At 43.9% G+C, this 13,876-nt stretch overlaps 1 protein-coding gene across 1 annotated transcript in view; it reads left to right on the plus strand.

Annotated features, from left to right (window-relative positions):
* Positions 1–13,876, plus strand: part of ppm1h (protein phosphatase, Mg2+/Mn2+ dependent, 1H) — a 101,069-nt gene that overhangs the window by 40,757 nt on the left and 46,436 nt on the right. Inside the window, exons 4-6 of the mRNA XM_080737430.1 lie at positions 6,422–6,659; positions 8,499–8,615; positions 9,277–9,513. Of these exons, the coding sequence (XP_080593556.1) occupies positions 6,422–6,659; positions 8,499–8,615; positions 9,277–9,513 (592 nt within the window). The remainder of the gene's footprint in view (positions 1–6,421; positions 6,660–8,498; positions 8,616–9,276; positions 9,514–13,876) is intronic.

Raw genomic sequence — 13,876 nt, forward strand, 5'->3', positions numbered from 1 at the left:
AGGCAGAGAGACAGGGAAGAAATGGACAAATTGACACTTTGGCCAATAGGATTGAGCAACTCCAGAAACAAATGGGCCTCATGCAGGAAGAAAAGAAAACCAAAGATAGTATTTCTCGTGTGGAGAAGGAGAAATGGGAGGAAATGCTGGCACAAGCAGGACAAAATGAGGCTCTAGCTAAACAGATTAGGCAACTCCAGACCCAAATGGATATCATCCAGGATGAACTGAGAACCAACAATATGAATTGGGGCATTGAGAAGCAAAAGTGGGATGAGGAGAGAGAGGAGAGACAAGGGCAAGCTAAAGAGAATGATTCTTTGTGTGAGAAGAATAGACAAATCCAGAAGCAATTTGAACTCATACAGGAAGAACAGAGAACCAAAGATACAAATTGGCGTGTTGAGAAGGATATATGGGATGCTGAGAGACAGGGACATGCTGGGAGAATGTACGCTTTAGGTAAGAAGAATGAGCAACTCCAGAACCAACTGGAAGTCATCCAGGATGAAATGAGAACAAAGGATACTCAGTGGTGCCTTGATAAGGAGAAATGGGAGGAGGACAGACAGAGACAAGCTAGAGAAAAAGAAGCGTTGGCCAACAGGAATTGGCAACTCCAGAAGCAACTGGATCTTGCCCAGGAAGAATTAAGAACCAAAGATACTCAGTTGGGCCTTGATAAGGAGAAATGGGAGGACGACAGAAAGAGACAAGCTAGAGAAAAAGAGGCTTTGGCCAACAGGAATGGTCAGATCCAGAACCAAATAGATCTCACCCGAGAAGAATTGAGAACACAATATACTCAATGGTGCAGAGACAAGGAGAAATGGGAGGCTGAAAGACTAGGACAAGCTAGAGAAAATAATTCTTGGGCTGAGAAGAATAAACAACTCCAGACACAACTGGATCTCATCCAGGAAGAGCTGAGAACCAAAGAAACAAATCGGCGTGTGGAGAAGGATACACAGGATAGTGAGAAACAGAGGCACCTTGGAAAGATTGATGCTTTGGCTAAAAAGAATGGTCAACTCCAGGAACAATTGGACATCATCCAGGAAGAACTGAGAACCAAAAATAATCAGTGGTGCCTTGACAAGGAGAAATGGGAGGAGGACAGACAGAAACAAGATAGAGAAAAAGAGGCTTTGGTCAACAGGAATCGGCAACTCCAGAACCAACTGAATCTCAACCAGGATGAATTGCGAACCAAAGAGACACATTGGTGCCTAGAGAAGGAGAAATGGGAGTCAGAGATACAAGGCCAAGCTAGAGAAATGGGTTCTTTGTCTGAAAAGAATAGAAAACTCCAGGAAGAACTGAGAACCAAAGATGCTATTTGGCGTGTAGAGAAGGATATGGGGGATGCTGAGCGACAGAGACAAGCTGGAAAAATTGACGCTTTGGTTAAGAAGAATGGGAAACTCCAGAACCAACTGGACATCATCCAGGATGAACTGAGAACAAAAGACAGTCTTTGTTGCCTTGATAAAGAGAAATGGGAGGAGGACAAACAGAGACAAGCTAGAGAAAAAGAGGCTTTGGCCAACAGGAATTGCCAACTCCAGAAGCAACTGAATCTCACCCAGGAAGAATTAAGAACCAAAAATGCTCATTGGTGCCGAGACCAGGAGAAATGGGAGGATGAGAGTCTAGGTCAAGCAAAGGAAAGGGAGTCTCTGGCTGAAAAGAATAGACAACTCCAGAACAATCTGGATATCATCCAGGAAGAACTTAAAACCAAAAATATGAATTGGTGTATGGAAAAGGGACGTTTTACGAAGGAGAGACAGGAACAAGCTCAAGAAAGTGACACTTTGGTTGAAAAGAATGTGCAACTAAGGACTCAACTCGACCTCATCCAAGAAGAACTTAGAACCAAACATAACCGTTGGTGCCTGGAGAGGGGGAAATGGGAGGAGAAGATACAGGTACAAGCTAGAGAAAAGGAGGCTTTGGATGGGAAGATTGGGCAACTTCAGAACCAACTGGAACTCATTCAGGAAGAACTGAAAACAAAACATTCTGATTATTGTGGGGAGAAAGATAAATGGGAGGCTGAGAGACAGGGAAATGCTAGAAGAATTGACATTTTGACTAAGAAGAATGGGCAACTCCAGAACCAACTGGATCTCATACAGGACGAACTGAAAACCCAAAATATGAATTGGCACAAACAAAGTGACATCTGGGAGGAGGAGAGAAGGGAACAAGTGAGGGAAAAGGAGGCTTTGTCAGAGAAAGATTGTCAGTTAAGGAACCACCTGGACATCATCCAGGAAAAACTTAAAACCACACATGCTCATTTGTGTACGGAGAGGGGAAAATGGGGGCAGGAGAAACAGGTAAATGCTAGAGAAAAAGAAGATTTAGGTGAGAAGATTGAGCAACTCCAGAAACAACTGCATCTCTCCCAGGAAGAACTGAGAACAAAATGTACATACTGGTGTGTGGAGAAGGAGAAATGGGATACTGAGAGACAGGTACAAGCTAGACAAATGGACGCTTTGGCTAAGCAGAATGGGCAACTCCAGGAAAGAGAAAAAGGGGCATTGGATGAGAAGATTGGGCATCTCCAAAAACAACATGACATGATCCAGGAAGAAATTAGAACAAAATATCGGTGCATGGAGAAGCAAAAATGGGAGGAGGAGAGACAGAGTAAAGCTAGAGAAAAGGAGGCATTGACTGAGCAAAATGGACAACTAAAGAAAGAACTGGATCTCATCCAGAAGGAACTGAGTACCAAAGAAACTGATTGGCGTTTGGAGATGAACAAATGCGAGGCTGAAGGACATAGACTAGCTAGAGAAAATACGGCTTTGACTGTGAAGAATCGTAAACTCCAGAACCAGCTCGACCTCATCGAGGACGAACTAAGAACCAAACATTGCTATTGGTGTGCAGAGAAGGATAAATGGGAAGAGGAGAAACACGAACAATCCAGAGAAAATGAGGCTTTGGCTATAAAAAACAGTAAACTCCAGAACCAACTGGACGTCATCCAGGAAGAACTGAGATCCAAGGACACTGATAGGTACATAAAGAAGGAGAAAAGGGAGCTGAACCAACTTGACCACATCCAGGAAGACATTAGAAACAAAGACACTAATTGGTGTACGGAGAAGGGGAATTGGGAAGAGGTGAGACAGCTACAAGCTGGAGTAAAGGGGTCTCTTTCTGAGAAGAATATGCAGCTTATCCGTGAACTGAAAACCAAAGAATCTCTTATTTGTGCAGAGAAGGAGAAATGGGAAGAGGAGAAACGAGAACAATCCAGACAAAATGAGGCTTTGGTTAAAGAAAATAGGCAACTCCAGGACCAACTGGACTTCACTCAGAAAGAACAGAGATCCAAGGACAATGATTGGTACATGCAGAAGGATAAATGGGAGAAGGAGACAGAGGGACAAGTTAGAGAAAATAATGCTTTGGCTGAGAGGAATGGCAAACTTCAACACCAACTGAACCTAATTCAGGAAGAACTGACATCTAAGAACGCTGATTGGTACATGGCGAAGGAGAAATGGGAGGCTGAGAGGCGGGGACATGGGAAAGAAAAGGAAGATTTAACTATTGATAATGGTAAACTTCAGAATCAACTGGACCTGATCCAAGAAGAACTGAAAACCAAAGATAATTATTGGTGCATGGAGAAGGAGAAATGTGAGGCTGAGAGACAGAGACAAGCCAGGGAAATTGAGGCTTTGTCTGATAAAAATGGGCAACTCCAGAACCAACTAGATCACATCCAGATAGACCAGAAAATCCCAGATATTCATTCATTCAGTCTTGGAAAAACAAGAGTTGGAAAAACAAGAGACACAGAGGCTTTGGCTGGGGAGAATGGGCAACTTCAGAATTGGGAGGGGGACAGACAGGGACAAGCTAGAGGCACTTCTGCTTTGGCTGAGAATAATGGGCAACTCCAGAACCAAGTGCACCGCATCCAGGAAATACTGAGAAACCAAGAGTCTTATTGGAGTCAGATGAAGGACAAGTGGGAGGAGGAGAATGGGAACCTCCAGAACCAACTTGATGTCATCCAGGTAGAACTGAGAATCAAAGATGCTAATTGGACCATGGATAAGAAGAAATGGCAGTATGAGAAACAGGAACTTGTACGTGAAAATGAGTCTTTGCTCGAGAAGAATAGGCAATTCCAGAAAGAACTTAAGACCCAGGATGAGAGACCTGCACTGGCTGGGGAAAGGACGGCTCAGAAGAATTGGCCACTCCATCATGAAGAGCCGAGAACCAAAGGTGAGTTCAAGAGACGGGACGAGACCCTCCTAAAAGTCCAAAGGCTGTTGGAACAGAAGGACATTGAGATCAACACCCTTAAAGACATATATAAGGAGGAGCACACTAAGGCAACGCTTATCACAGATGAGAATAAACAGCTGAAGGAGAAATTGCATTGCCTCCAGGAAGATCTAAACCAACTTTCCGAGACAGCAGACTACCATGCTAAGGACATCAGGAATTATCATCTACATGACCATTTTGATAGGACCGGAAAGTAAAATGTGTATGGTCATGTGGAAGATCCAAAATGAGGACAAGGATTATACGACAGAGAACTTTTAGCTAGAGCAATATAACAAAGGAGGGAGGGAAATTATATATGATTTTGTTCTTATTCTTTCTACACATTGGCAATGGCAAGTGCAACCTGATACACACAGTAATGACTTTTGTTATTTCTTATTTAGCCTTATTTTCTCCTTATTGGCCGGCTCTGTGACGTCATCACCTCAGCAAGGCTTGCCGACAAGGCGCAAGCTGGTATAATAAAAGGACTGTGCCATTTCTTGTTAGTGACACCAGACTATTGTTTTAGTCCGGCCTTATTTTATTACGGTCAACTTTTAGCCAATCAGGAAGCAGCATTCTCGGTGACGTCACCATTATAGAGTAAGTCCATTGAATTCAATAGGGGAGTGGTCATTTGTTGACAATTTGGCTACCCAGTCAATAAATAGGCAACCACACTTTCTTGTTAACACTGTAATCCTGTGGAAACTTTATTTCTTCATCTTCTAGATACACCTTTTTGTGAATCAAGAGGGAATCTATGGGAGAGGTGTTAGCTCGAGTCGAGTATTGGTCGAGCTTCACACGACAGTTAGCTTGCTGTAGAATAAAGCAAGCAATTTCTAATTATTGCACTACTATGTTATCTTCATTATTTATTTATCAAGTTCCACCACGACAGTACAAAGGCAGGGCCCTTAGCCAATGAGGTGTAGTGTCAGCTGGAGTATTGGTTGAGCATCACATGACAGTTAGCACTCTGCAGAATATAGTCTCGAGCGAACCCACACTGTTTCGTAGGAACAGTATTTCTAGTTTTTATTGTCATCCACACTGTCACAGATGTGAGCTTGTACATCGGCTATTTTAAAATAGCCAACATTTAAATATTTACAGAGACATAATACAGTCATTTGTCATGGAAGTGGACTTCCCAAGCAATATGGAGACGTTTTAATTATAGAAATCGTTTCATTGATTAGAGAGAATCACTAACGACAATCACTGACTGCAGTTCAGAACCCTTTTGAAGTTCAAAGGGTTCAAAAGGGTTCAAAAGTTCAAAAGTTAGACCCACCCCTCCTCCGTCTTGCATTGATTTCATTGGTCGGTGCCCAAGACACCGACATAAAGACGCGCGTCATATGCTAATTCCAGACCAAGAGAAGCTGTCCACTCAGAGAGTGGACGGGTCTATTGGCTGGAGCCAGGCAAGTTAGCTGGAGTTGAGCTTCACATGACAGTTAGCTCACTGCAGAGTACAGCCAGCGAGCCCACACTGTTTCGTAGGAACAGTATTTCTAGTTAAACTTTACATTCTTTTTCTCCTCTACACCAAACCTCTTTGCCAGAAATAGCAGATCTACAAGCTCGCTGCGAGGCGTTGAGAGCTTGTAGATCTGCTATTTTTGGCTAAAGTTCTCAGAATATGGACGCTAGGATTCAAGTGGTTAATATAAAAGTAAGCCATTTACCATGAGAGGGAGTGGGTTGTTGGCTGATTTACCACTGTTTCAGGGTTGTGGAAACAGTGGTAAATCAGCCAACAACCCACGACCCTCGAATGGTAAGTTGCTTTTCTACCACTTCTACCATATAAATGAAAGAAAACTCAGTTGTAACTTGCAAGGTTATCTAGTTATACAACTGCAACACAACAGTGGGTGGAGTCCATGAGCCAACTCAAGGTTGTTGACTGATTTACCACTGTTTTAAGCCAATCAGAATCCAGTATCTGAACATGTGACCACAAAATGTGGTAGAAAAGGGGTTAAACGTATGAAAGTTTGTATCACACAAAGATTTGGAGGAGCCCCTGTAGTAACTCTAAGGACCCCCTGTTGAAGACCCCGGCTCTAAGATCTTTGTGTTTTTCCGTCTCCAGGGTGATCAACGCGGGGAAGAGCACGCTGAACGAGGACCAGGCGTGCTGTGAGGTGCTGCTGGTCCAGAGGAGAGGGGGGTCCACGCCCAGCCGGACCCCCACCTCCCAGGGAGGGGGGTCCACGCCCAGCCGGACCCCCACCTCCCAGGGAGGGGGGTCCACGCCCAGCCGGATCCCCACCTGTCGCAGGAGGTCCTCCCTGCCCAACGGAGAGGGGCTGGGCCTCAGGGATGGCCTGGTGAGTCTGGCCTCTTAAATCAATTTACAATTTAGGCATTTGGCACTCTTAATCCAGAGCGACTTACAATGAGCAAGGTAATACATCAATGCATCAACATCAATACATCAATAGCATAGAAATATCAAGCTAGAAAAATACCGTAATTGCTGGACTATAAGCCGCACCTGAATATAAGCCGCACCAGCTAAATTTAGAACAAAAAACGATTTTTTACATATATAAGCCGCACCCAACTGTGTAAACTGCAGGTATCCTTCCTGTTTCCCGCTAGAGCGTCCCTGGTGGCCGTTTGCTGTAAACATCTATATATAAATCCTTGTTAAAGACCATTGTAAAACTAACTAACTGGCCGTTAGCTGTAAAAAATCTCCATATAAGCCGCACCGTTGTATAAGTCGCAGGGTTCAAAACAAGGGGAAAAAAGCCACGGCTTATAGTCCGGCAAATACGGTAATAATAACGTAGGTAGACCAAGCACCTAATAAGTAAGCACACAGGTTTTTATTATTACAATACTTGTGAGGACATCAGCATTTTAAGACAGTGATTTTATGAATGTACCGTAATTGCCGGACTATAAGCCACACAAGCTAAATTTAGAACGAAAAACAAATGTTTACATATACAAGCCGCACCGGACTATAAGCCACAAGTGACCTTCCTGCTTCCCGCTAGAGCGCCCCTGGTGGCCGTTAGTTGTACAAATCTACATATAAGCTGCAAGGTTGTATAAGCCGCAGGGTTCAAAACATGGGAAAAGTCCGGCAATTACGGGTATTTTCTTTTTCTTTTATCTTTATGTCATTTTTATAAAAAAAAAAAATCTTATCTTAAAGCTATACTGTGTAAGTTGCTCAACTAGTGGTCAGTAGCGTCCGCGTCTTTCGGACGTTTTTCGCCGCGGACCGGGCCTCACACCCCCGCGTCACCCCCGCGTCTGCCTCCACCTCGCCGAGATCTATCTTTGGAGGGGTCCCTGGTTCCTGTGCGTTCAGGCATTCCGGAGAAACGGAGTGTTTCACCCGAGTATAGATAGAGACACACGGGCGCCTACAAATATGGCCGCCCTATTGTGATAGCTAGCGACCCCACTTCAAGATGCGCTGTGATTGGCCGGCAGTGTATAACCCTCGCTGTGATTGGCCGGTAGTGTATGATGACGTCATTTTGCCGGGAAATCCCGCCCCTGTCACTGCTAGAAGAAAATATATAAAGAGAAGGCTTCAGAAGCTGAAAATAACGGAGTGGGTGTTCTAAAACTTTAGCGATTTAAGAGTTAGGACAATTTTAAGATTTGTTTTATAAAAAAAGTTACATGGTATAACTTTAAACCGAAAAATAGCAGATCTACAAGCTTACAAAGCGATGTGAGCTTAAAGATCAGTTTTTGGGGGTTTATGGGACTGGCATGCAACTAGACAAACGAGTATATTCACTAATAATTTGGGGGTCGTGAGATAAAAAAAAAAAGGTTTGAGTACCCCTGATCTAGATACATTTCTTTTTGAGTTACAGTATTTACTATGGTAAAACAAATACATATGCCTTGTTTTAGCATACACCAAAATATCACTTATACCGACGATGGTATGGTTGGAATATGAATGATGCACTGCCTGCCCATTGCCAGGTTTTTATATTGAGTGTGTCTCCGTGTGTCTCTCTCTGTCCATTGTGTGTGTGTGTGTGTGTGTGTGTGTGTGTGTGTGTGTGTGTGTGTGTGTGTGTGTGTGTGTGTGTGTGTGTGTGTGTGTGTGTGTGTGTGTGTGTGTGTGTGTGTGTGTGTGTGTGTGTGTGTGTGTGTGTGTGTGTGTGTGTGTGTGTGTGTGTGTGCAGGACAGCTGTGAGGGTCTAACCTTCCACTACTGGGGTCTGTTCGACGGCCACGCCGGCTCCGGGGCTGCGGTGGTGGCCTCTCGTCTGCTGCACCACCACATCGCTCTGCACCTGCAGGTATCTGATGCAGTGGTTCTCAAATGGGGGTACGTGTGCCCCTAGGGGTACGCAGAGGTGCTACAGGGGGTACTCGAGAGAACATGGAAAATGGAAACATTTAATGATAATACATTGACAAAAGGTATGTGAACGTGCTGCTCTGTTTAGCTTTAAACCAAATAAAGTACGAATTTTACAGTTACTGAATAGAAAATAGGCCCATTTTATTTTCAACATGTTGACATAAAAACTGGACTTTTGATGTCAGTATTTTCTAGTCAAAATGGTGTTGTCGATTGAAGGGGGTACTTGGATTCAGCAATCAGGAAAAGCGGTACTGAAGCCCAAAAAGTTTGAGAACCACTGGTCTAATGTAATCCTGGGCGCTACACTCCCTCTGCCAACCTGGGGAGACAACAGACTGACCTCATGCTTCCCTCTATGCATGAGGAGTCCAACCTGGGGAGACAAGGGACTGACCTCATGCTTCCTTCTATGCATGAGGAGTCCAACCTGGGGAGAGCAACGGACTGACCTCATGCTTCCTTCTATGCATGAGGAGTCCACGTTGGATTACTGCATGTTTTTTGTGAGGGTTCCTACCCTAGGGGACACGGGGAGAACATGCAAAACTCTTTTTATTTTTCATTTTATTTTTTTCCAACCCCGCACCTTCCAGGAGGTCCTGGACATCCTGTGCTCGCCGGCCCTGGTCCCGCCCACCTGCCTGGGGGAGGAGCCTATGAGCCACACCCCCCACCGGGGCACCCTGACCCGGGCTGCCTCGCTGCGGGGGGCCGCGGGGGCCCCGGGCCCCGCACCGCCCAGCGCCCCGCCCATGCGCTTCTTCACCGAGAAGAAGGTGTCGCACGAGAGCCTGGTGATGGGAGCCATCGAGAACGCCTTCAAAGACATGGTGAGATGTTACTAATGTTATTGATTAATAGAGATGTTACTAATGTTATTGATTAATAGAGAACGCCTTCAAAGACATGGTGAGATGTTACTAATGTTATTGATTAATATAGAGAACACCTTCACAGATATGGTGAGATGTTACTTTCTGCCAAAGCCGTAGATTGACGAGAGTCCATTGTTGGCCACTAGAGGGTGCTGTCCCTGCAATTATTATATTTATTATAACCTATAGCCTACATAAACGCCAGGTTCGGCTGCCACTCTTAGTTCTTTTGGATAGCCTTTTAAACCAGCTTGGTTATGAGAACATATAGGCTATAAGGCAATTCACTCAGCAGTGAAGAGCATTCGTGACTCCTTTGTTCGTCAGGTCGCAGTTACTATCAAAACCTCCACCGGCTGTCTGTCCGTTAGTCTCTCCGTCACCCCTCATTTCTCACATGGCCCTCTTCTAGCGCCACCATGAGGCCGATTCTTGCAAAACACATTCATGGACACTGGCCCTACAGTTTCTTCCCTAAAATGACGCAAAGCGGTACACAGTATACCTAGTGTCCTGTCATCAAAATGGATCTGTCTCCTTTAGCACCACCATCAGGCCGATTTTTTTAAACACATTTTTGAACACTGCTCCTACACATTTTTGGCCTAAAATCACGCAAATTGGATGGCAAATCACAACCTCCACCCCTGATTTCTCACAGTATCTCTAAAGTCATGTCATCAACATGCATCTGTCCCATTTCCCATATTCCCTCCTGATTGGCGACCATTGCCTTCTAAAGTTTGTGTATGTGTATTAGGGAGACTTACTGGTGTTACTACTTTGTTTATGCGTGCCGTGGTTGTGTGTTGTGTGTGTCCAGCTGCTACTGTGAGGTGACGTTGTTTGGGCAGAAACAGTGCTCTCTGACTTTAACAATAAAATATTACCCGCCCGCATTTAGTCCTGTACCGCCCGTCCCCGTACCCACGACTTTATAATAGTATATTTTCTGCCCATTTTCACCTGCCAAACGCGGGTCCCCGCCGGGTATTTGTGGGTCCCCGGCCCGTTGCAGGTCTCTGGTCCATAGCAGACAGCATGGTAAACAGTTAGGCTGAAATCAATCTAGTATTTAAAAAATACAATGACTACAGCACTTCCACAGAAGACATTGCTAACAAGGTAATTGATTTAGTGTTTACATCCTAAACATTCATTAAGCTGTAATTGTTTGCCAAATCAATCCTCCCTAATAAGATATTGTTGCTGTTGGGCAGAAACCTTGTCTCTGCCCTACTCGACTACAGCGTCACACAAAAACACTTCCAAGTGGTGCTGCTGCTGGGGGGATAAATGGAAGAATTCATTCTAAAGTGAGTGCTGGCATTTCTTTTGTGCTTAAAAAAGGGAAAACTTTGTAACTTTGCTAAAGAGAAAAACGTTCTGAGAAAGCTATTAATTTGTCACTACTGTGCTCAAAATAACAACTCTTACTGATTATCAGTTACATTGTTATAGTTTGGATATGGCTTTGGCCGTATTCTGCGTGTATTATTGTAATGGATCGGTAGGTAGTAGGTACAGTAATGCTTTGCACTAAGTCTAACGTTCATATGCACTTTCATACTTAAGATTATATTGAGAGGGGCGTTTCCACGAGGTGGGTCTTAACTCAATCCTGGTGGGTTTAGGAAACATGCTAACATTTCCGTCGCCACAGACTGTATGACGGGAGCATTTGCAAATCGCGGGAGTCAACAGTCTGGCCACGCCAGACTACTTGAATGGTTGAAAAGTAACTGTTCTGGACGTCTGGAATCGGAAGGTTTCTGGTTTGATCGCATGTTGAAGGTCCCTTTTTTTCTAACCTTTTATTTACCCAGGGTTAGGTATGCTGAGCACACACACACACACACACACACACACACACACACACACACACACACACACACACACACACACACACACACACACACACACACACACACACAGGCTTATATTATTGGCCAGTGAGCAGTTTGGGGATTCTGGCTTTGCAGAAAGCTACTATAAATCTATAAATGCACCACTTACCATTTCACCATTCATGTTTTAGCTCTTTAACTCAGCAGTCATGACCTTGTCTCTGCAGTCTACAGCAGCTCTCAGAGAAGCAGCACCTGACCAGCTGTGTGCAGGATGATAAGGCACACAGCCTCACCGTTTGACAGGCAGCCAGGCTGTCAATCAGCCAACTGCACTGCAGGCCACACACTCTGTGCTGGAAGTCAGTGTGGGGGGACATTTAGCTCACACAGCGGATAAACACTGTGCATGTGGCTAAACACACTTACCTTCTTGCCCCAATTGTTATCTATCCATCAGGAAGCTCTAAGGCATACGTGGGCAACTGGCGGCCCGGGGGCCACATTCGGCCCCCACCTTCACTTAATGCGGCCCGCAGATTAATATCAGAATACTGATATATTATTGCTTTCAGCTGTTACAACAATTCCAAACGTGCAAGCATGAACCGCTTTAATTACTTCAGTCCATATTAGTAGCCTGGTATAGCAGTATTAAAATGTATTTTTTTTATGTCCAATGTATTTGTATTTAAGTTCATAAAGTTAACATGAGTATAACTAAATGCATTTGACATGTAATCAAAATGTTACATTTCGGGATTCCAATTAAAAAATAACAAAAAATAATTCAGGATTCCAATTCAAAAGAAGCAAAAATAGGCAATCTACAAGCTCAAAACGTGTCGCAGCGTGACGCGTTTTGAACTTGTAGATCTGCTATTTTTGTTTCTTTTGTATGAAATATAGTAGAATGACAAAGTACGATATAGCAATATGCAATGTGGCCCTCTGGAGTGAGTGTGGAAATATAGTGGCCCTCTCCATCATCAAAGTTGCCCACCCCTGCTCTAAGGAATGTGTCAGTCCATATTGTTCGATAAAGAAGTGTTTTTACTCCAGCTTGTCTCGGACTCTCAGTGCATTTCCTCGTTTCCCCAAATGAGCCCCAAATGAGCCAGAGGGGGAAACGGGGAAAAGCAATGAGACCTCTTGACCTGATGCACATACAAACAGAGACAACTATTTAAAAAAAATGTTAGGGGTAAAAATGCTGCTATTTGTTCTAAAGTGACTGCTAGGCTAACCACAGTTGAATTGCAATGACTTTCTATGGACTGGCTTGCACTACACCGTTCTCCCTTACCCAAAGTGGAGCCGCTGTCTCAATTCACCCTTTGTTAGCCTCCTGGTTGGTCCCTGACTGACCAACCAGCAGGCTCTATCTGCCTTGTCCCGCCCTGGTTCCGCCTTTTTTATGTTGAATTTACTAAAACATAATTTTTGGAGAAATAAAAACATTTAAAAACATGCTGAGTCACTATACTGCCACTGAGCAGCTCCATTTTACTGAAACAAAGTTTGAAATTAGAATTGAACACACAGAATAACAATACGAAGCAACTGAATTAAAATGGTAGTGGATGGAGTGGCCCACCGAGTGTCCCACCAAAACCAATGGGTTTGAAGAGGGTCGGGACAAAGGGCGGGACTTGACAAAGGGTGAATTACAGTTTACAGTATACAGTTTAGGCATTTAGCAGACGCTTTTAATCCAAAGCGACTTACAATAAGCAGATAAAACATCACAATAATAAACAAGATAATGTCAGTACATCAACAGCAATATAACAAATGCAAATGGATATCTATCTAGAAAAAAAAAACACAATATAATCAAAGTTCTAAAAACCTAAAAAACAAATGCTAACTAGCTTCATGTATGGTCATTGATTTTTCTGTAGTGCTAAGGGTAAGAATTGTTATCTATCCATCAGGAAGCTCTAAGGAATGTGTCAGTCCATATTGTTCGATAAAGAAGTGTTTTACTCCAGCTTGTCTCGGACTCTCAGTGCATTTCCTCGTTTCCACCAATGAGCCCCAATGAGCCAGAGGGGGAAACCAGGAAGAGCAATGAGACCTCTTGACCTGATGCACATACAAACAGAGAACTATTTAAATTGTTTTTTTAGGGGTAAAAATGCTGCTATTGGTTCTAATCTAAAGTGACTGCTAGGCTAACCTCAGTTGAATTGCAATGACTTTCTATGGACTGGCTTGCTCTACACCGTTCTCCCTTACCCGAAGCGGAGCCGCTGTCTCAATTGTGGACTTGAATTTGTAGGTGTGTCTCTATGCACAATGATCTCCTCATGTGTAGCCACCATTCTGACCACTAGGTGGTAGTATGCACTCAGTCATACTTAAACACTGTCAAAGGGCCTTGACATTGAAACCATGTATTGTGGCTGTTGTTGTATCAGGCTTCATGTCTGTTATGCTGTACACAGCTATGGTAACATCAGTGTTTG

Source organism: Nannobrachium achirus, assembly GCF_963921795.1.
Source record: "Nannobrachium achirus genome assembly, chromosome: 11".
NCBI lineage: Eukaryota > Metazoa > Chordata > Actinopteri > Myctophiformes > Myctophidae > Nannobrachium > Nannobrachium achirus.